A 25,481-nucleotide genomic window follows, 5' to 3' on the forward strand; every position below is an offset into this window, starting at 1 on the left:
AGAGTATTCTGTGATCCACACAGCCAAAAACCTTGGATATGTCACAGAATACTGCTGCAGCAACTTCACATGGAGGAAGGTGTAGATTTCCTACAGGTGCAATCTTCCTCAACATCTCCAAGGCATTTGATATGAAGTGGCATAGCCTTTTCCAAAAAAATGCCAAAAAAACGACCACTTTCAAACTTTTCTGGGTACGAGATAAGATTCGTTTACTCTTGTTTGCAGAACAGAAGTTTTCGTATTCCGGTTGAAAAACACCTATTCCCAAGATGCAAAATTTCCATAAGGTTCTCCCATCTCTGCACATTATCCCTTTATCCATTAGTAAAGGGATAATGTGCAGTACACTGCAAGACCACATAATAACAAACAGTACTTCCTAAAGACGGTCATTACATGATACAACACTACCGAGAGGACACTCTGGATTTGCCAGGACCAGCCAACTTACCGGACTAGCTATGAAACTTGCCATGACCTGCATTAGTAGAAAATGATAAGGTTGAAAGGAAATAATAGCTCTTAAATAGTTAATTACCAGCTTATCTTATTTATTTCACTGAAAAAACAGCCGGATTTCTTCAAGCTAGGTATGGATTTACTACTCAGGAATGTTCGAGGTTGCTGTGATTCCAAGAACAACTTTTAACATCCTTCTTATCGAGTAAGATTTAGATTTTTTGTATGTTCAGCTAAAAATTTCAGTTAAAGCATTTTATATATTTCGTCCATTTTTGAGTTCCCTCAATCGCCGAATGTCCTTAATAAGTTTCTGCTTGATGCAATTATATTCTGATTACTATTTTACTTGAAGAGAAATGAAGTTATCGAAGAATAGGTCGGAGAGTTACACATAAGTTGTCTTGCTGAAGCTAACCAGATACCTCAAATACCTGCTCAAATATCGTGATGAAAAATGGCGAATGAAGATTGGGGGAAACTCGAATTTCATGTTTGGATCAGGTCATGTTCGAGGGCCAAACGTTGGGTACGCAATCAATCTAATCCAATATTACTGTATGTACATGTTTTAAAAAGGAATTTCTTTAACAGCTCATGCAAATTTGATTGCTATTAATATTATATGATGATTCCTATATAAATTAGTATTATGGGTATATAGAGACTTGGTATATAGATAAATTATCGAAAAACATGTATGCTATGTGCTCCTTTCATCTTTACCTACAATATTTCTTACTGCAACGAAAAGGCGCACACCTTACTGGAAATATTTAATTTTTTTTTTATTTTAAATTGAAACAGAGATTATAAATCGATCAGCGAATAGTCCGGATCTAAATCTAATCAAGTACACATTTATATACGACGTTTGCATCAACTCACCATTATTTTAAAATAATATTCATAAAACCGAATAAATTACACCAATAAGTATTAATAGTTTTCAAAGCGAAGACGATTTGGTTTTAGGCTCATAGCCAAGAGCAATAATTTATTCCTTTACATGCCACTTTGAACATTGACACAGTGTAACATGCAATTCGCTTTTAAAAAATCAACATTACGTCGCTAAAAAATATGGAAATGAGCAATCAAAAGTTATAATTAAACAATTATTTTAATTAACGGACGGCGAATTTTTTACTGAATTTGAAATGATGACCCAAGTATTGGAACGGAAAAATATTAAAAAACAAAATTCCAGGATAATATTTCTTGATTCATTTATCATTAGAAACTATAGCTGCCTATTCCTTTTACATCAAATATAAAGCAGTTTTCGTTAACTATGAAATTTTTTTAAAATTTATCGTCAATATTAATGAACTTTAAGTCTATATTTAGGGATGCAAACTATTTTAAGATCCAATCTAAAAAATAAAAATGATTATCTAAAAGTTTGTTCTTGATTCACTGTGACATGAGTAAATGCATTGAATATGCGATATAAAGGACATGCGTATCAAAGCAGCATACATTCATGAATCTACTGATATCGTGCTGACTGTTGGTCGACAAGCAGAACGTAAGAAAAATCGGGACAATTATCGTGGAAATCCTAAAGAGTGCTATAAGCGACCGATCTATATTCTATTCTTGGACAACGACTGAAGAACTTGAATCGAAATTCTTAATGCAACGAAATCTGCTTTCTAAAATACAAAATGTTATTCCAGCCACATTGATGAGGTTGAATTGGATAAGACCGTCTCGGTATTCAAAGAAATATGGCCAAATGAATTTGCTGAAAGTATTAAAGAAATAAAATCAATTCTAAAATGTGGAAACGTGTTAAATGAAATATTCTCTAAGAAAGTGATCAAAAACATTTTTCGAAGCTCTCGACCAGTATGATGTGCAGTTTTTCAAACACATCAGTCACAGTAGCTTCAGCAGTGAACGGTCATTTTAATTTTGAAGAGATTGAAGACGTATCTGCGTAACAAGACTGAAGAAGTGCGACCCAATGGGTTAGCGTTACTCAATATTCACAGTGGCGGCTGCTGCCAGGGGCATAAACCTCCTATTTGTTCAATAAAATTTAAAATATTAAATTCACTAAAAATAAACAGGGTAAACTAGTAAACTCCTCTTATAATTAACCTCCCATCTAAGTTTAATCCTATAAAGTCTAAATCCCCAGCCGGGTCAGTAATTTTGAGTATTTCCGTAAGAGATTGGTGGTAAATTTTTTTTTTAAAGTGGTAAACTTTACTTCCACAGGGTCTCGACTCGAATACACCCCAATGTGACGTCACGTGAAGCACGTCGACCAATAGAGCGGCGAGTAGATCTAAAATTGCCATGCCAATGGGCAGCGTCATGAAATTGCTGTGGTCCCAAAGTGTTTGCAACCTTTCAGGATGCAACGGTGCCTTAATAGTTTATTTTTATTGCGGATATCGTGGCTTCGTTTAGGTTGGACTTATTTTTTTGTTTAAATATAGATAATATTAAAAATGAATACTATTAAATATCTTTTAGAAAATAGGCCACCATGTTTTGAAGAAAAAGTTGAAAGTAAAAAATAAAGTCGTCCTACGCCCGATTTACAAATAAAATCAGTATGCTGACAGTAAGATGGTAAAATAATGTCATCATCCAATGGACTCATACGTAATTTAAATTCAGGTGATTTCAGTTCTCTTTTAGAAGCCTTTCATCAATTAACTCCACGAGTCAAAATATTTCTTAATAAAGATCAGTCAAAAAATGCAAATAGTATATACGTATGTAATACCGGAAATTCGAAATTATCAAATTTATTTATTATTTCAACAAGCCAACACTGAAAATAATGCATAAACGATAAGGGATTGAATTAACTGAATCTAATAGACTAATTTTTAAGGAATATTGCTACATTTTGATTTTTCAACTCTAAAAAGAATTAAGTGTTTTTTAGGTACAAATGCTCAAGATAGAGTTAATACTATGTTTTCAATAGAAAAAAAACTAACAAAATATTTTAGATTTTAATAATAAAGATTAAAGTGATTGATGAAAGTGATTAAGATGATTTGATCTGATTTTGTTCTTTAAATACTTTTTTTTCTACATTCAGGTTAGATCTTTACCTCCTCCACCTACCACACTTCTATTTATCATCCACATTTAAGGGATAATGAATGGGCACCTGTCAATTCCTCCTGCGGCTCGTTAGGGGAAAGGATTGTCTGTCCTATCTTAAATTTTGCCTAAAATGTTGTTTTAGGGGCTCTAATCCCTAAACAATACGATTGAATCAATCGGTGAATTCTACTCTGTGCAAAGCCATAATTTTGAAAAAGATACGAATGTTCCAAAAATGTTTTTTTAATGATTTTTCATATTACCAGTTACTTACTTGCACCCCCAAATTAAAAATTCATGAACCGCCAATGAATATTCAGCGTGATATTCGAGTGACTAGTGAACAAATACTGGATATTCTTACGAAAAAAGAAATGAAGATTATACGTTACTTTGTAAATGCTGCTCAACTGCTTTTATTAACTAATGTAAATGTTCAGTTGTCATTGCTTGATGTTCATTGAGTTATATTGTGGCTATTGAGTTGACGTAGGTTTATATCTTCATTTTGAAGTACACTTAAGACATTTACCCTTCTGCCATGAATCTCATGAATCATTTATGAGAAGAACTGATTTGTATTGAAAATTATGCACTGCAATTAAAAGAATAATAAAATTTTATTTTACTTTGCAGCATCCTACAAAAATATGACTACAACTGTTTTAGTTTTTAATTATCCTTTTTTACCTAATCTTGTTCTAGGCACATTGCAATGAACTGATATTGAATCTCGATAAAAAAGTAGAGGTCAGCACATATAAAAAATTGGTCGCAAAAAATCACAATACTAAGTAAAGCGAAGAAAAACACGATGTAGAGAATATTTTCAACAGTTTGAGGCCTAAAATGAGCACATATCAATTCTAAATTATTTCTTTATTAAGGCAATTGGGCTCAAACAGTAGCAAGGATTGAAAATAAAGGTTTAAAATAGGTAACACCTTGTACTTTTCTCTGCGGTACTGTAAATATAAAAAGGTATGATAGTCGATAGAGTATTTGAACTGCTCATCTCTTATCTTCATATTTACCATACACTGAAACTTGTGCTCCGCGATACAAGAGCCGGTTTTCAGCGATGAATTGGTAAGAACCGCGGTTATTCTTTTGGTTGACAACTTTGACAGGTAAGTGTGACGTATTGTTTCCCCACCACTTAAAAATTCTGATTTAAAGAAACAGTCACTGAAATGAATTGGTTATTAAGAATTAAAGAGTTTATTTTTGTTTTTTCTTTTCTGTTGTCGGATTTTTTAATTTGAGCCACTCTTTTCTCTCGAATAAAAATGCTTTTATTGCATCTAAAATAAATTATGTCAAATGGTCATGTAAATTTGCATGGTTGAAGCCATAAACACCTATTGCCGGAATTAATTATAAACTTTCTCTCCTTTAATTTAACTTTTTTTGTAGCGTATTACTACTTGTTCTCTTTGACCTAACCAGAATAGGCAGAAACGGATTGGTAAACACCAACTAAGAACCATTCCACGCTGAAAATCGGCTATAATGGTCTTTTCCCCTTCGGTCTTCTCCCCCAAAATATTGTCTAGATCCGTCTCTGGAACTAATGGGTCTTCAAAGACAAATTTGATCAAATTTTCGTGTCTAATTGTCATAATTTATAGAGAAATTCCTAGTGATGCGTAGCCTCGAAATGACATTTTAAATAATTATCTAAGGTTAACGAATGTTACTTTAAATACCCTAAAGAAGGAGGATAAGACTTAAAGAGAGGCGAAGTGATACTTACCAAATCTATTGAATAAACTTCGAATTTCGAGTCATTTTTATAACAAGACAAAATTTTTAAAAAAACCATTGAGAACCTCTAGAGGTCTAGAGCATCCCTTGGGCAAAGAAATTTTAAGTATAACTTTCCCAGAATGAGAATGTCTAATTTAATTTCTAGTGAAATAACGGAAATCTATTATTTCAGTAATTTTAGGAAAATAATTCAATGGTCAATGGGTTTAAAGATTTTCTATTGTTGCTCTATATTTGAGTTAACCTAAGAATTATTTATAAAAATAATAAACAAATAATCCTTTAGAATGTATAAATAAAAATATAAGATTTAAACAAAAATCCATAATTCAGCACATATCCTCACAAAGCGGAGAACGCTGTAAACATATACACATATATCTCAGTGGAAACGCGCCATGATTTTATTTCCCCACATTAAGCGAAATCCCTAACTAAAAGGTAATGCCAATGACGTTCCGTACCCCGTAACCTCCCTCAACCTTTCGCGCCCCTCTTTAGCTATTCACGGTTGATATTCGTCGCTGTGCAGCCACCATAAACAGCCGTTTCACTTGCGTATATCAGACGTGATGAGCACCTTTAGTTGTCGTATGTTTTGTGTTTGGCGGCGATGGCCTTAGTAATCGATAGAACTAGCGGCTCTAGCTTTACCTCCTCCACCTACCACACTTCTATTTATCATCCACGTTTAGGGGATAACGAATGGGCACTTGTCAATTCTCCCTGCAGCTCGTTAGGGGAGAGGATTGTCTGCCCTATCTTAAATTTTGCCTAAAATGTGGTTTTAGGGATTGGAGCGTAACAATAAGATTGAATTAATCGTTACGATAGGGTCCGTTGTTGAATGTTAAAGGAGCGTTTAAGGTTATGTCTTCTAGCATAGTGAAATTAACGATACGCTACTAGATGGGAACAAACTACTCCCTTTGTAAACTACGTTAAAGATACTGTGATGAACAATATTTACCGACTTTATACAGGGTGTCCCGAAAGTAATGGGACATGGAACAACAGTAGATTCCTTACGTCAAAACAATGTGATTGAGCAACTAGTCTTATCCTAACTTTAATAGTCACTGAAATACAGGGTGTCAAAGTATTATTTGATGTTACTCTAACAGAGCTTCTACCGCGCACCCTAATAATTTGGTATTTGGTTGTACCCCAATGTACGAGGATCATATAGTCAATTTTGAATTATATTGTTTGGAATTAAAGGTTAAGTCAGTTAATAGTTTATATTTTAATATTTATATTGCAAAGTTTATCATGCGCTAACCTAGTTGCAAAACTTCGTAAACGTGAATCCAAATGTCTTAGATACACTGGTCCTAGATACGCCACATGGCTGACGAGTATCTTGACATAAGAAATTTAAATAAGCATAACCTACATAAATGTAATTTGTGTTATGTTCAATATCGCATAATAAATCAAGGAGTAAATAGACGGAACAATAAGAATGAACATGAGATCGCGTACTAAATAAAACATGGGATACTCTCGTACCTAACAGTAGTGAGGACGCGTCGGAGAATCGAAACACATATGGGGTCAAAACTTTCGCATCTGGGTAATCTTAGGATTAGAGTTATTAATTAGTAGAGTATTTTGTGGTAATATTTGGCTGCTATTGTTGAAAGACAGATGTGCGCGTGTCTGTATTTTTGGGTAACAAGTTTATAAGTAAAAATTAAGCTTGGCTTTGAGTGTATGAATGTTTAAGATTAAATCAAAATGTATTCTAATATACTTCTTTAGAAAAGCGATAAAACCGAATTGGAAGCACTATAACATTAAAACAACTTACCATAACATAGTGCCGTTGCATTTCAGTTTTTTCTGACGCTAATTTCTCACATTCTAGTTTCAACCTAAAACAAAAAATTATTATTTATAAGATATATACAATCTAATGTAAACTTTCTTTTATTTCTAAGCAGGAATCTTTAAATATAATTTAACAATAAAAAAATTTTATCTAATGAGAATATCGTTCTGCAGCTTTAATGAACGTATTCAGCAGCGTCCAATAAAACTTCTATTACATCGTTTTTAATAAATACGGTTTTTTAAGAATCCCAACAAATAAATCAAAAGGGTTTAGATCGGGAAACGGCGGTGGGCAAGGAATTATTCAATTATTCTGTCCCTTGGCATCAAACTTATTTTTTATATATTATATTCTGATAGCCATATTTTTTGTTTCTTAACTAGTTGGATGAAGCCGAGTATACTGGCATATAGCTTCATGCGTTCACTATAACTAACCGCAAACCGCATTGCCGAAGTCAGCGATGCAGATAAGTTATGGCTATCAGTGTGGGACTACTTTTCACCATTTTTTTAAAGTTACAAAAATAGGTCATCTTCTGATAGCCATATTGTATGTTTCTTAACTAGTCTTAAATAGTCTAACTTAGGACAAAGCCGAGTATACTGGCGTCTAGCTTCATCCTTTCATTATAACTAGCCGCAAACCGCATTGCCGAAGTCAGCGATGCAGCTGAGTTATGGCTATCAGAGTGGGACTAGTTTTCACCATTTAAAAAAAATAGGTCATCTTCTGATAGCCATATTTTTTGTTTTTCAACTAGTTGGATGAAGCCGAGTATACTGGCGTCTAGCTTCATCCTTTCACTATAACTAGCCGCAAACCGCATTGCCGAAGTCAGCGATGTAGCTGAATTATGGCTATCAGAGGGAGATTCGTTTTCACCATTAAAAAAAAATAGGTCATCTTCTGATAGCCATATTTTTTGTTTCTCAACTAGTTGGATGAAGCCGAGTATACCGGCGTCTACATTCATCCTTTCACTATAATTAGCCGCAAACCGCATTGCCGAAGTCAGCGGTACAGCTGAGTTATGGCTATCAGTGTGGGACTACTTTTCACCATTTTTTCAAAGTTACAAAAATAGGTCATCTTCTGATAGCCATATTTTTTGTTTCTTAACTAGTTGGATGAAGCCGAGTATACCGGCGTCTACATTCATCCTTTCACTATAAATAGCCGCAAACCGCATTGCCGAAGTCAGCGATGTAGCTGAGTTATGGCTATCAGAGTGGGACTACTTTTCACAATTTTTTCAAAGTTACAAAATTAGGTCATCTTCTGATAGCCATATTTTTTGTTTCTTAACTAGTTGGATGAAGCCGAGTATACTGGCATATAGCTTCATCCTTTCACTGTAACTAGCCGCAAACCGCATTGCCGAAGTCAGCGATGCAGCTGAGTTATGGCTATCAGAGTGGGACTAGTTTTCACCATTTAAAAAAATAGGTCATCTTCTGATAGCCATATTTTTTGTTTTTCAACTAGTTGGATGAAGCCGAGTATACTGGCGTCTAGCTTCATCATTTCACTATAACTAGCCGCAAACCGCATTGCCGAAGTCAGCGATGTAGCTGACTTATGGCTATCAGAATGGGACTAGTTTTCACCATTTAAAAAAAAATCTTGACTTTGAGTTCAAAAAAATATAAAAGATAATTTTTTTGGAAAAAATTAATAGCATTTTCGTAATGTTTCGGGTCGAAAATTATAAGAAAACAAATTTTTAAAGAGATTTGAGAGATTATTTTTTTCTTCGAACTTTGAAAATTTTGACGACCAAATGCATTTTTTTCAGGGAAAAAAATTTTTGTTTTTAAATCTTCTTGAAAATTTGTTTTCTTATAGGTTTCGATCCGTACATTACGAAAAAAAAAAACTTATTTTTTTTTATTGGCCTCAAAGTTTCAAAAGTAGGTCAACTTCTGATAGCTGGAAAGTAAAACCGATCGATCTTTACTATTGGTGGGTTTTCTATTGCACAAAAGCAAAATTATGTTAAATATTGGTAACATTGGTAAATATCTCCTGGTTTACATCAATATTTTGTAGTCAGCAAAAAATCATTTTTGGACAAGTGTCAGACACCATTTTAAAGGAAAAAAATGTTCTTTTTAGTTAGGCAAAATGGGTGCCATTAGAAAAAAAGAAGTTGATGGTATCTCACAGCCAAAACGTCAAAAATCAAAAAATGAATGCAGGAATGCATTGCTCTTAAAAAGTTGTCCTAATAATATTATTACATGTTTTAAAAATATTTTTATATAAAAAAATACAACACTTTCTCGAAAATGCAACTTTTTGTTTACAAAAACGGAAAAACGATGAAATCGTTCTCAAAGCGGCATTTGATTGGCAATTGAATACTCTACAACTTTTTCTATTTAGTTTCCAAGATGCTCATACATATGTATACCCAATTCGGGCCACACTGCATAGAAACAACTACGGTAATAAGAAATAGGCTCGTACAAATCTAAAAACATAAAAATTACATCCTCCATCGCCTTTTTCAACCTGGACCATGATTTACGACTTATTTATTAGAGAAGGAAATTGTTTTCCACGAATATATTAAATATAAAATGTCTATGTATTATCATTACCTCTTAAGCCCCTTAGGTAATCCTCTTGAAATCAATTAAAATATCTTGAAAAGGAAGTAAACAACGTAACACATCAAATAACAGCATAAATATAATAACATAGATTTTCAACACTCCCTAGAATTCGAAATTCACCATTATTCTGTTTTGTTCATTATGCTGAATGATTACAGCGATTTTCTTTTATTGTTTTTAACCATTACAGCCGTAATAATAATATAAAAAGCTAGCATCAAAACGGTTACAAGAAGTAATTGGACACGTAGAGGGTCTCACGAACACAATGCTTGATGCAGTTCAATAAACCGCACCGGATTATTATTTTCTTTTGCAATAAGCCTATTCATTTTATACGTACGTAGTGTCTAATGGCATTAATTTCAAACGGGATAATTTTGAATAATTGTCTGTGGCGCTTGTTGTCAGTTATCTCACACTATCTCCGTCCAGGATTTAGTTGACTCCTTTTTAAACAGGAAGAGTAAACAGATTTCTTGCTTGTTAAATATATGTTAAAATATATAAATTTAAGGCTCTATTATCTGAAGAATATAACCTCTGCTGGGATAACAATTTCCTCAGATTTGCTTGAAAATCTAAGTTAGCTTCAGTTATATCAGTCTTTAAATATCTTTTTTTTATTCATCATGCTACTACTAGGTTTTCTTTAGAGATAAATTCTGTATAGTCTACAGTCGTTGTGTCAGTACAGTCGTAAGTGCAACTGCAACTACGCTTACATGTAGCAAATGAACCACATTATAAATGCATATTGCAATATTTTGGATTACAAATGTTTTGGGTGTTAGTTTCACATGTCCTAGTTAGAATTTTACAAATAGAGACCCTGTAAAAAGAGAGGTTTGGAATAAACGTCCTTTTGCTTTTATTTGCCCTCTAAGGGTCACAATATAATGGCACCAAAGAAAGTCGTAAAAACGCAATCACAACTTTAAACTTTTAAAGCAAAAATCAATTTAGAAACTACTATCTAATACGCTCAATTATTAAAAAGAAGAAGAAATAATTGAGCATATATAAGATAGTATTTTCTAAATTGATTTTTGCTATAGCAGCGACGTAATACTGAACAAAATAAGTAAGTCATCATATAGATTTTACTTATTTGTTGTATGCAGTGGTTGTCAAAGGGAAGCAGTTCCCAGAGAACCAACTTGAATATTATTTAAACGGTTATGCGTACTTGCAGCTATGAAACAATTTGACACAGTACAAAGAAACTGTACTAGAGCCTTTTTTACAATTCTTGCTTCGAAGCTTCACAAACATGTCTCCACATTTCAGTTAAAAAGAAATGAATTTTACAAATCTGCTGTTAGGAATAATATACTATTTAAAACAGTTTTTGTTTTAAACTTTGGATATCCACGTATATAAAAATCAAGCAAAGTTCATGAGATCCTTTAGATTTACAATAGACTAACAATTAGTATAGCGTATATCTAGAAATAAATAACTTTTAATTGTATAGATATTCTCTTAAATACACCATAAAATAAATCATACCTACTATACTTCCCCCAAATGTCCAATAAAATTAACAAATTTGTAGTCGGCAATTAAATCCGAATCGCTTTCGTATCTAATTTCTACGGGCAAAATTACGGACGGCGCACAATATTCGCAACCGATGATAGTGATGTTTATAATGCAGTTACCATCCGTTAAATGTTGTTTTTTTCAGGGAATTATCGAAGTAATCGGATTCGACAGCAAGAAATGCCAATTTTATAAATTCGTAAAATAATATATATGCACGAGTAATCGCAAACGTTTGTTGCATATGGTAATCTGTTGCTAAACAGCACTTATAATTATTATAGTATATATCAGCATATTAAGCTACTGACAAAAAATTCTGTATCTTCAATTAATACAAGAATACTATATCTTTAGACATATGAGTAAAAAAAATATGATCAGGAAATATTTGTATTCAGAGCTTATGCAAAAGGGAAGTCTGAAAAGTAGCAAGGGTTTTGCCTATAGAGGATTAACTAAAGTTTGGTGAATCCTCTGGTGAAACAAAGTAAAACACGATTACCCTTAACCTGTACAAGAAAAGGTTAAAAGCAATGTTGCCTAATGACTGAATTTTTTTCTTTTCAAATTGTTGCAGGGAAAAAGGTAAAGTGGATTTACCCAAGAAAATTCCAAGAAAGAGTATATTCCTTTAATAAAGACATTAAATGTGCAATTCAAAAAAAGTTCACGCCTTTATTTTAAGGAAATGATACTCACCCTACAATTTTGGTGGAGCTTGGCCAAGATCACACTATTCCTTTGATAACTAGAAAACTAGGTGCCAAAACCGTTAAAAATAATTAACTTAAGTAAAGCGAATTTTTGAAATATTGAGTAGATTTCAAGTTAATGCAATGTAACGGTTTCTTTAATTATTGTAGTTTTATATAAAAGCTCATAAGTTTCATTACTAAAAAGAGGCTTGTTTTTTCTTTTAATGTTTAGCTAATATTTTTTATCTATTTATATTTCCTAATATTTCTTAATATTTAAAATTAGTTATAAGGAACCATATTGAATACTTATTATTGTTAGCAAAATAATGCCATATTATGAATTCGGCAGGTGCGTAACATAAATACTTGCACAAGAATGTTTGTGGAAATTTCTCGGTATTATTTATCTAAATAGTAATTAATTAATCGGTTGGTTGGTACACACACTTATACGACAAAAGTCTAAAAAGTCCTTTACTTAAAGGGGCAAATTTCATAGTAAACATCGACTATGAAATTTTAAAACGCGGTATAACATTAAGAGACAAGTCACGATAGGGTAAAATGTAACATCAATTTTGAATCACAATAATGAAAAGTGTCATTAATTCTTAAAATATTTTCTTTTTCGGATTTCTCCTAAAATAGCCGACATTTTTTAAACTGCATCCTAATAAACATGAAATCATTTAACTATGCCATAATTTAATCGTCCGGCCAAAAAATACTGGTGGTTCACCTCGTAGTAGTTTGCTTGGTAGTTATATATTTCTCAAACGTAGTATAGTAGAGAAAAGTCACTTTCAAAGCTTTTGCATCCCCCTGTACTAGATATCTTGGCAGAACTACAATTATTGCTCTGTGATGGTAAAAACAGAGTAGGGTTCGCCTAATTGTCCTTCCTTCTATACGTCCAAGGTTTCAGTTATCTCTGGATCTTCTATAAACCATAGACCCTCTTCCGCATAGAATCAAGCAGCTTTCAATACGACGAATCCTTGCGAGGCGTTAAAAGCTTATACAGTCTCTTAGTTTTAAAGAAAGCTTCAAGTTTTTTCAAGAAGCTGTTTCAGCTATTTCCTCTATATGATTATGCCAATTTCTTTTACTTCCAAAATCCACACCTAACAAGCGAACTGTCGAAGTCAGGCAGGCTTCTTTGTAAATTCACTCCACTTCAAAATGATGTTAAGGTCGGCATTAATAGTTACTATTACTATATTACCTAGCTACGCGACGCCTATGGCACTGGGTATCAGCTGATGTCATCTAGTTGGGAGACTTAAAGGAAGATATACAACAGGAAGAGGCTACGGGACAAACTGCATCCTTGGTTCTCGAAAAAGGTTCCAAGCCAAAGAACAAACCACAAGAAAACAAAATCGATGTTTTTGGATTCTCGACCATGCTCTCACCAACAATAAAATGAGTAGTTCCTCGTTACAGACTTCGAAAGAATAAGTATCACTCCCAGCATGAATACTGGCCAAATTGTGGCAGCTCTTACGGAGAAACTCAAATTGCATACTAGGTGGAAAAGAATGGAATCATTAGCTGAGTATAATGCTTATAAAACTTAATAAATCATGTGGATATATTATCACCCTTAAGAAAACTAAGCTTCTGCTTTCGTTGAACCTCTGTGTAAAACTTTTCAATTTGTTCCTACCTGCAAGCACTATTCGCAACGCTTGGAAACAAAAATGGCAAAAGTCCCTGTCTTTAAGTCAAGAGACAGAAATAAGGTGGAGAATTATCGCCCAATCTCTATTTTGTCCACTTTTCTAAAGTCTTTGAGACCTGCATTTATACCGACCTGTCTCGTCAAATTAAACATCTTATTTTACCTAATGGTTTTTTTCAGTCACTAATCTAACATCATTTCTGCGAAACACATAAGAGGCTATAAACTGCAAATACCAACTTGATGTAATCTACACAGATTTTGCTAACGCCTTCAATAGATTGGACCATGGAATTTTTTCCAAAAAGGTTAATAAAATGGGTTTTCTTAAACATGTGATAAAGTTTTTCATTTCTTTCTTAAAGTTTTTCAGTAGATAGATCGCAATTTGTGTACTTCAATAATGATAATTACATTGCCTCAAGTGATCCACTAGTATCGGCAGTGAGTTTCTACTATTGACGGATGACATAAAGATTTTTCGTCTTGTTAAGAGTCATCATGACTGCTTGCAGCTTCAGGCTGATCTTGATAGGGTTTATGAATAGTGTGAAATTAACAGACTCCCACTTAATCTTCAGAAATGTAAAAAGATCTGAATTTCCTTGCTCAAAGACGAGATTGACTTCGGTTACGTAATAAATGATACATAATAATACATTTCCAAATTGTGAATCTGTTCGTGACCTGGGGGTCTGTGTTGATGAAAAGCTTACCTTCAAAACTCATATAGATACTATCATAAGATCTTTTGTAAAGACTCTGGGCTTCATTATAAGACTAAGAGAACTATTTTCTAATATTTCAAGCAGGATAATTTTGTTCAACTCCCTAGTAAATTCACGCCTACTGTATGCCTCTCTAGTACGGTTTCCTTGTGCAGTGCATATTCACAGCATGGAATCAGTTCAACGAAAATTTTACAAATATATTAGTTTCAAGTTAGGTGGTGTATACCCTAAGAGGGGTTTTAAGCAGCAGTTATTGCTTTCAAGGTTTAATGCACTGTCTCTTCAGCAATCTGCTGTTTGTGGGAGTTATTTCAGATAGAATTAGATTGTTAGTTGTTCAAGTATTTATTGTAACACCTACTATTTAGTTTTATGTTGTACCAGTTAATGAGTTTGATATTGTTTTTTGTTATATAACTGAAATTATTGTACTGTCAATGTTTCAATAATTGTCTTATTATTAGGGTTTATTTCCTGTTGGACCATAAAACTGAATTTTAATAGCAATACTAGTATCCGAACGACCTCTAAGAGCATGCCGAGACGTTTGGATATTAGCTATTAATCCACTATGATCCAATTTTTAAATCAAAATCCGAATTATCCTTTCCATTTTGTGCACAACAAATCTAGTTAAAGAACGACATGCATTTGTTCTTGATTGAATGCATTAAATTTTTTCAAGCGGGAATAATTTACTTTTCTTGAAGTGCACAACAGATTAATTAACTTATATCTTCATTATCTGCAAAATGCCAAATTATTTCACTCGATAATTTGCTATACTTGGATCCAGTTAAATGTACCACGGAAACATCACGTGGTAACACTTGCTTCGAACTTCGACCAATAGCAGAAGCGAGTAAATTTCATTTAGGCTCGATTCGATAGCTTCTCATTTTCCTTTTCAAATTGTTTGTTTAATGATTTGCCTTAAACGTAGTTTATGATTTGTGATTTCCAGGAGTATTATTTGATCCCATTAATGCAATTGATCCTTCAAGGTATGTGATAAAAATGAACCCAATTTTGATTTCTCCATCTACATTATTCTGGTTCTTTGTTCAAAGTGCTTAGTGATCCATACACCTATCAATCGATATTTTAATTGTGTTCCATATATGTAAGTCCATTATTTAATAGCAAGTGTGTAGGTACTATTTTTTTGATAAAATCAGTTTGTTGGAAAAATACCGGGTGTTCTGGAATTTTTAAATATTTTCTGTTTTAGAAATTAAATTCTTTTTTAATTGGAAAGTTGTGAATTGGAAAAAATTGTTTATTTCATTTTTAAATTTTCTTTGCTGCATGCAAATGCCTCATGGGAGGTATCACTTTAAAATGTTTTAATGCAAATTCATTCTCCAAACCCTAGAATAGATTAGCTTTTTTTTGTTATGAATTATTCAGTCCACATATATATTATATGGTATACCTACTATATAAAAAAGAATAAATATTTTTTCAATGTTAATATGAGTTTTTGTTACCTAGACTTACTTTGCTATATGCTTTTATTCCATGATGAATTAAGAAGCTTGATCTACATGTTCATTGTTACATTTCCTACATGTTATATTAATGAGACGGATGGAGACCAAATTATAGGGTAAAATTAAATTATAATTAACGAAATTACCTAAATTATAAATTACGGCTAACGTTATCATTTGTATTAATGACTTGTTGACAAAAAAAACTTAAATAAATGCCATAAGATTTGAGTTTCATTTTATCTAACCTAATTCATTAATAAATCTATTGAAGAACTGCTAAAAATTAGCTAATAAGCGAAAGTACCTTTTATTTTTTTAAATTGTATCCCATTTTTCAACTTCGATAATACAGCAAATTTTATATTCTTATTAAAATATGCAAGCGTAACTATTCTTTGTAATAAAAACCCTCGAGTTTTGTTTGAAGATGCGTATTTCAAGTTCGAAATTTAGTTCCGTTCTACTTAAGAATAGCACATTATTAATAAAGTATAAGCTATACCTATTTCAAGTTTAGTTACTTTTAACAATACAATTAAAAAATTGTATCAAAAGATTACTATTCTTAAATAAAGCTTTTATCCTATTGTAACAATATTTGCAAACGTGTTCTGCTGAGTATTGCTATACTAAGACCAAGATTATTAATATTTAAACAAAATGTAATTTTTGCATTGGATTGGATATGTTTTTTGGAATAAAATTAGTTGTCATTCCGGATATATGAATCTAACCTTATCTTTAGTCAAGATTATTCTGTATATTTATACTTATTCTGTGCTAATTAATTTCGCTTTATCATTGTGCGAATATAAAACTTAGTGCTGTAATGTAGTAACTTAATAGACCCAGTCTTAGCCTTTCTTTTTTTCTAATTTATACAAGGTCTTCAATCTTCATTTTCACCCTATAGCTTATCAACGAAAGGTATTTGTAAGATGAAGGGTGGAGAAAAAGGTATTTTACATTAGGCAATAATCGTTTAATTGAAAAAGTGGCGAAGAATTCTAAAACCCGTGTAAAAGTGTTTTAGAGATTTTAAAGACTTTAGTAGCAAGGGAGATACCCCTACCCTAATTACAGCCAAAACGGGACACACGTTGATAATAAATATTAAAATGTATATATTTTCTCTGTGTCAGGGCTCACGGAATTTAAGTCCTCATCTAGTAGCCAATGTTCCAATAAGCACACTATGTCTATGTTCTTGTCTGACAGAAATGCTTCCAATTGTCCACATTTCCCTTTGAGAGATCTGATGTTAAGATGCATTATATTCACATGCTCCCTTAAAGAAAAGAAGTTTCTTGAGGCTTCTGAGTTGTGAGGTACTGCCTTTTTCAGGATTAAAAATCTATTAACATATAACCCGATAGGCCAGAATTGTGAATCCAATACTTCACTTTCATTTATTGATGGTGTTTTGTGTATGGGCTTTTCCACACACGGTATTCTGGGTTGTGATTTTTTTTTCTTCAATAAAACACCAATTTTTCGGTAAATAAGTGTAATTAGAAGAATGAAATAAAGCACTGCACTAACCGTACAATTCTGTTAATTGTTGTATAAAATGTACAAATAAAAATTTTACAAAGTAAAATTCTGATTCTAACCGAATCTTGTATTATGAACTGTTTAATGACCTGTTGGCCTGAAGTTAAAAGTGTAAATGTAATAAAAATATGGATGGAGTGGAGAATGTGCCTGTGTAAAATGCTTACATAATGAAACGCTTAATTTTTGATTATAGGAGGATCTTTGTACTATTTGACTATAAGACTGTTTATAAAACTTAATATGCCGCCTGTACTAAAATATTAAATTTATATCATGCGGCTGGCGCGGCGACTAAATAAATTATAGTCTAAACAGATGGGACTCCAATCTTAAGAGAACTTTTATGTTTTGTTTTTGTATTTAACTTTTCGCAAATTGTAGTAGTTATTACACTGTCTGACATTTGAATCTACTGAGAGTCCTGACATGAATAGCTGTCTGTAGGTATGCTTACTGAGCTCACATTAAATCACAGTATTTAGCCGTTCAAAACTCCTTAAGAACAAACAGAATTGTCCAAAACCCGGTCCTGTTTATCATCACATTCCGCTACATTGTTCGGCTCATTCTCGACATCATCACGCATCGCCTTTCGTCCGTAATGCCGATGCCGCCACAGCGGTAATTATACGACGATCTCGAAGAACGGCGGGCAAATGAAATATTTAATCGGCCTCGCTTTTGTTCCTCGGATTTTACAGCGGTAATTGCGGGTCTGATTGTTGCCAGGCCATTTCCGTGGAAAAAGTTGACAACAAAAAACTAAGGGAGGCATACCGGACTTTTTTTTTCTTTTTTCTGGGAGAGAAAGCTTAGTGTTGACGCTACAAGGATATTTCGTTGCCCGTTAGCCTCCGATATTGATTGCATAAATTTAATTTGAGCTAAACGGTTACCAAAATAATACAATTTTTATCACAGATTCGAATTAGGTATTCTAATTGTGTTCCATAAAATATGGTAATTGTAATTGCTACTATCTTATTGAATAAAAGTTGTTTTCCCAGGATCTTATATTGATTGGAGAAAGGAAAAGGTCACGATCTTTTCAATTTAACAACAGATAGGATATATAGTGTACTTACGTGTGGTATTGGGCTTGTAAAAAATTAAATTCTTCTTTTATCCGCTCCAACGTGTCTGCAATCGTAAATTTTATCTGACCACCCTGCGGCGGCGGACCCTATAAGAAAAAATATAAAAAATTAATAGACTATTTAATATTAGATAATAAAGTTAAATAAAAATAATTATCGAAGAACTTTTTCATAATTTGTGTTTTCAAAGATAATTTTAACCGTTTTTTAACGCAGTTTGATACAGCATTTATATTGTTGCTCAGCGAAACAGCTTTTTATATCAAATTATAGCTTCAGATCTTAGAACATTGGCTAGGGGTATCATGCTATTATAGAAATATGGGCAGTTTGTTTGGTTGCAACACCTCTGATGCCAAGTGCTTGTGTAGAAATTGGGAAAAAAAAACACTTTATAATATCATAAAAATTTGTCATTTAATTTGGCAGACAGAAGATTATTCGTTAGAAGGAGGAAGAATGAAAAATATAATTTTAGGAACACAATAGGCACAGTTAAACATGGAGGTGGAAATATCAAACTGTAGGGCTGTTTTTCCTACAATGGAGTAGGTCCCATATTTTGGATTGAAGAGACCATGACAAAAGAAATTTATTTGGATATCTTTGGATAGAGTCATGCTACCATATGCCGAAGAAAAAAAGCCTATAAGGTGCGTGTATCAACAAGATAACCACCCTCAACATACGGCATGGATTGTTAAACAATGGTTTACCCAAAATAGGGTTTCGGCTCTGGAATGGCCATCACAATCGCCTGACCTTAACCCTATTGAAAACCTTTGGAAGGAGCTGAAAAACCGAGTGGCTTGTAAAAAAACAACAAATAAGCAAGATTTATGGAAGGAAGTTCAGGAAGCTTGGTATTCCATCCCAGTTGAACCATGCCAAAAGTTGATCAATTCGATGCCACCAAGATGCGCAGCCCTCCTCAAGAATAAAGACTATTTTACCAAGTACTGACTCGCTTATCTAATGCTGTGGTTTGTTTTGCGATACATTGTAATTATAATTTGTTATGTCCATTTTTGAAAAATACTCTTATTTTTTTGTCCACCATAAAACGTATAACAAATAAGTTATTTATTTATAATAACAAATCACTGATGGCATATATTGTACAAATATGAAATCGTTATTGTTTTTTTCTCTATATGTAGCACAATATATTATTAGGAATATTCAAATAAAAGCAGGCACGCTTATTTTTTTGGCCACCACTGTATATATTTTTTATACGACCATTACGAAATATTTATGAATTCCGATTCAGTTTTTGATAAAGGAATAGTTTCGTTCCGTAATCGGTGCGAGAATATGGATTTGTTTCGCGCTTGTTTCAGATTGAGTACCTGTGGTATAAACTAAAATGTCATGCTTCAATACACGGAAGTCACTGGATCTGAAAAGATAAACAATTTAAACGAATAATGACTTGGTTTGCATTTTAATATCAGCTTAATGGCGCTTTAAAACATGAAGAGAGGTTTGTTGATGGGTCGTTACGCGATGGGGAACTGTTTTTGTTCCAAGTTTATTTCACACTTATTAAAGAATATACTATCCTAATTCTGTAGGTTCTAAGGAAGTCTTCTCTATAATAATAGCACGGTCACATTTTTCACATACGGTTTTTTTCATATTTTTGTGATCGATTGCTAAAAACGATTTACGAAGAGGATTGATACAACTTTTTTTTTTTTTTTTTTTTTTTTTTTATGGTAAACACAAGCACAAGAGGAAAGTCCTATGTCACTCTTGGAGTGGTGCTTGCGCGAAGATATTTGTGGGCAATTATCTTGAATCGCAGATGAATGAGTCCCGATACAGCGACGTCCTTGGGGTAGGCAGGTGGACTCGATGTTGATGAGCCGCAACTGCTAGACGCGTCCTTCTTGCCGGAACAGCCCTGGGTGGGATCAGGCCTGCCAGCTTAGAGGAGCACTTACCGTGATAATAACGGTAGAATAAACAGAGATCAGCCACCTTTCTCCTGTGATCCAGACTATCCAGACTATTTGTCAGTTCTGGTTTGTCGATAAGACGAATAGCTCTCTTCTGTATAGAATCTAGCAGCTTTAAACTATGCTTGGGTGCAGAGCTCCAGACATGCGAGCAATACTCGAGGGAAGGGCGTATTTGAGCCTTATAAAGAGTCAGCAGCTGTTCTGGTGTATACAGTTTTTTCGTTTTGAAAAGCACTCCGAGTTTTTTGGAAGCTGCCCTGGCGAACAGCTAAATCAAATCGCCATTTTGTCTTTGTGGATCTTATCAAAACAATTGACACTGTGTGCCATCTTTAACAGCAAGGAGACTGGAGATAAGGATACTGATCTGTATTCAAAACTGAACGATAACTAGTTTCAGAGAGTAGCTACCTCGGCGCTGTTGGTCAGAAGTGTCTTGAGACCTCGTTCTGATTGGCTCGACCGACCTTTGACAGTCGATTGTGTCATTGTTTGCAAAACAGTAATATTAATTACAACGAGAGAATACTGCCACGTGCAGAGTAGCCAACCAGAGCGAGGTTCACTTCTAACCAACAGCGCCGTGGTGGCCGCTTTGCAAAGCCAGTTATCGTTCAATTTTGCGAATGCATCACCATTACGGAAGCGCAAAGATCAGTCTCCTTGTCTAAGAGGAAAACTAATAAGGATAATAGGAACCTGGTATCAAGTGTGCAAAGTTTTAAGTTGATCAGACTTTTAGAAACCAGTGAAAATTAAGCTCAAAGATTCAGTTACTTACATATACATACATAGATACAACCCGAGCTAACAAAAGCGTGTTAAAAACGAGCTAACTTCGGGCACGGATTCCTGGTTTTCCGGTAAAAGACGGTATAGTCGCTTTTTTGAAATCCCTTGCTTTTATATTTAACAAAGTAATTCAAACTGGTATTTCTCCAGACTGCTGGAAGACCGCAGGTGTAAAATCTGTGCTTAACGAAGTAGACAGACCTGAGCTGTGCAATTATCATCAGATTTATTCCCAAGTCAAAAATTATATTTCTAAACTAAAATTTCAGTCAAATTGTGGGATCAAAATTAGAATATGGATGTCTATTCGGCAAACAAAATGATATTGGCAAACTTGAATCGGTTCAACGAAAGTTTTTGCAATACATGGCATATGGAACGCTGTTTATCCGGCTAGAGGACTGGATCATTCCGTAATGAGTAATATTTTACAAATATGACAAGATCAATTTTGATGCAGTTCCAAGTTCGCATATAGATTAAAGTGGTAGCAGGGTAGCTGTGCTTTTCCCAATCATTTTGCAAACTTACGTAGTCTTGAAAAATTTTAGGTTTTGTTTACCATTTGCTTTGGATACAACGATTATTTTAATATCAACGTTGGTTTGTTAATATAAAATGTTTTTCGAAGACTGAAACTGCAATGTTCAAGCACGGATGGACATGATTTCATACATTGAATGTTAAAAACCATTTTGATAATACACAAGGTCGTAGTGTTGGCAGTGGACAGGAAGTTAAAAGCAAGAGTGTAATCCCTAGGAAATGTTTAAATTAATACGTTAAGGTCCGTAGCGATAAAAGTTTTCTTATCAGTTGGTGATTGAAAATGCATGCATTACAGTTGGAATTCGCTCAGACAATTTCAGTGTTAAGTAAAATCTGTATTGTTGTGACGAATTCATAATGAGTTACTTAATATATTGGGTATTACGTCACAATTTTTAGTCAGGATTTTCACACCATATGCATCACCGAGATATGGTTGAGGCCAGAGATATCTAGTGGTGAAATATTTCCAAAGACTTATGATGTTTACCGGTCGGACCGGAAATTTGAATCCGTTAATGCCACACGTGGTGGCGGAGTTCTCTGTGGAGTTTCTAAAAACACTGTGTCTGAAAAAATTAGTTTGTCTGATTTTTGCAACAGTATTGCGCCCTCTATCGATGTTGTTGGCTCTAAATTTACTATTAGGTTACAGATATTTTACATGATTGTTTTGTACATCTATCACATCTGTAATTTTCGAGCAATTTCTGGATCAGTTTACACTTTTAATATCAAAGCTAAACCATAATGTAATAATAGTGGGCGATTTTAACGTGTCTGATTTCTCTATTAACTAACCTACAGGTAATCATGTTAGTCAAAAGTCTATGAATAATTTTGCTAACACTTTTAATCTTGTTCAGTGTAATCACATCCTAAACTATAATAACAGACTATTGGATCTTGTTTTATATAACTTCACCTGTACTGTTTCGCGCAGTGACGTGCCTTTTGTCTTGGAAGATTTGAATCACCCTGCACTGGGAATTGATTTTACTGTCTCAGGCCAACGTGTCCATAATTTTCAGCTTAATAAAAACTTATCTAAACTTACATTCTTTTAATTTTAGAAAGGTCAACTTCCATCTCCTTTATGACTCGATCCTTGAAGCTGACTGGTCTACTGTGTATTTATTCTCTAACGTTAATGATGCATGTGGAGTCCTATATGATATATTGAATGGCATATTTGCCGCACACATTCCTCTTAAGCAGCAACGTAAAAGAAAATTTCCAAATTATTATTCTCGAGAATTGATTAAGAACATTTATAGGAAAGAAAAGGCTTTCAAGGACTTTAAAATGTACAATTCTCCATTCTTTCAAAATAAATTCCATTCTCTTAGACGCCTTATCAAACTACAAATACGCAATGAATATAAGTTGTATATATCAAACACCGAAAGGAATATTTCTTTGGACCCATCTAGCTTTTGGAATTTTATTGATTCTAAGAAGGCTGGCACCAGGATTGCCGGTATGATGAGGCTACTCGATGACCTGGTAATTAAAGACCCACAAGACATAGTTGATGCTTTTGCACTGTTCTTTGGTGAGGCATTTATACAATCAAATTTCATTAACCATTCGTCGACGTCTGATAATGTGCCTGACTTTAACATTTCTAACGTTGATGCTTCCCAGATTATTTTGGCTAGTAAAAAAATCAAAAATAAGTTAACATCTGGTATAGACCGTGTGCCTAGCTTCTTGGTTAAAGATTGCATTGGTGTCCTGGCTGACCCGCTGACCTACATTTTCAACTTAATACTGTCAACAGAACAGATTTCCAAACTTGGAAGACTGCTAAAATAAAACCTATTTTAAAAGCTGGGCACTCGGATCAAATCGTGAACTACAGGCCAATCTCAGTACTCTTGTGTTACTAACTTATCCTGTCTGTCTAGCCACATCTGTGAATCACTTGATGTTAATACTCAAGGCTTATTATTATTATTACTATTATTATTATTATTATTATTTTATTGGGTATAATGTCAAATTTTTATCTCACACGTTCAAAAATTGAAAAGAAGAAAATAGACTTATTCACGTATTTAAAAGAAATATGAACTCAAATCTTATCGAACGGTATCATTACAGATTTGAGTTCATATTTCTTTTAAATACGCGAACAAGACTATTTTCCTCTTCTTTTCAATTTTTGAACGTGTGAGTTAAAAATTTCTAAATTGATTTTTGCTATAAGTGACGTAATACCCAATATAATAAGTAACTAATTTCAGTGTTGCCACTTGGATAGAATTGTACTCAACGCACTTCTATTAAAAAAAATCAATTTTCTGTAATCCAAATTATATTCAAAGTTATCAGACTACAGTGTTAATACCATTATTTCATAAATAACAAATAAGGGCCGTAAAACAGGGTAGGTATACACACTAACTCTACAAGGATAAAGAAAACATAGCGTGACTCGCTGTACTTCAATTACTTTATTCGAAAAGTGACTGATAATATCGGTATTATAAACTAACAAATGGAACGTTTTGTAATTAAAAAACAAGTGCCCGAAGCACGTTATGTTTCGATTTTTGTTCAGTATTTGTACCTAATTCTTATTCTTTTTTACTTTTGTAAATACAAGCCAAGAATCATTATGGTATATAGATATCGATTTAGGTTTATTGGATTTTGTTGCCTTGTTATACGAGGTTTTACGTAGTGATATATAAACGGTAGATTAATAAGTATACTCAGTGAGATAATGATCTGTTTTATATTTACTATTATAATGTTTTCATTTTCAGAAAGTCGAAGAGCAAAACCACAAATTTTAGGTTCGTGTCAAAGTTTTACAAAATTGAATCAAAAGCGTCTGCTATAGACAAACCTTTACGACAATTGAAGTGACTCGAATATAGAATATGGTACTGCGCTGAAAAATCAAACAGACGCATAGTAAAAACCTCTTTTTTGTAGATTAAGCTCATTACAGCTTGCTTAAGATTGTCGAGCACAATGTAGACTCTATTAGTTACAAAATATAAAGATAATATTGTAAAATGATACAGGAGAACTCTTAACTAAAAAATTATTATACATTATTATGAATAATGGTTTGTTTTTCGAGGACACCATCGACGAAAAAAGCTGGTATCAGCGTTTAACTAACAATAAGTATCACTAAAATTATATGTTTGGGTTTTACATTTCATAAGCGAAAGACTAAACCAACATCTCGCATTTGAATACATGGGTAGAATAAGTAAGACCCGGACAGCTTTTAATCGTTCTATAAAAAATATGTATAAACCTGAACATAAGAGCAAGTCTCAAGTCTACGTCAATTCAGAATAAATTCTTAAAATTTTTCTAGTGAACATTCTGTATAATTGAAAGGTCCTTGGATACAATAAAGATAAAATTTTTAGTTGCAACCCAACTAATGTAAGATTCTACTCTATATAGGAAATAATAATAAATTTGATTAAAAGTTCAAGAACTACAACCTTTTATACTTTTGCCATTAAAAATTCTAAGTGCGCTCCTGTGCGTTTACCATAATTAATTTTTTTAACACCGTATTTTATTGTTTGTATATTGACCGGTGTTAAACGATTACCACAC

The 25,481-nt window shown here is 33.3% G+C and overlaps 1 protein-coding gene across 11 annotated transcripts in view; it reads right to left on the reverse strand.

The window, feature by feature from the left end:
- Nucleotides 1-25,481, reverse strand: part of LOC126748022 (protein groucho) — a 157,195-nt gene that overhangs the window by 74,300 nt on the left and 57,414 nt on the right. For all 11 annotated transcript variants that reach the window (XM_050457796.1, XM_050457324.1, XM_050457657.1 and 8 more), the window contains exons 2-3: nt 18,568-18,665; nt 7,124-7,187 (exon numbers count right to left, since the gene is read on the reverse strand). In XM_050457796.1, the coding sequence (XP_050313753.1) occupies nt 7,124-7,187; nt 18,568-18,665 (162 nt within the window). The remainder of the gene's footprint in view (nt 1-7,123; nt 7,188-18,567; nt 18,666-25,481) is intronic.

The sequence above is a fragment of the Anthonomus grandis genome, chromosome 1 (assembly GCF_022605725.1).
Source record: "Anthonomus grandis grandis chromosome 1, icAntGran1.3, whole genome shotgun sequence".
NCBI classification, from domain to species: domain Eukaryota; kingdom Metazoa; phylum Arthropoda; class Insecta; order Coleoptera; family Curculionidae; genus Anthonomus; species Anthonomus grandis.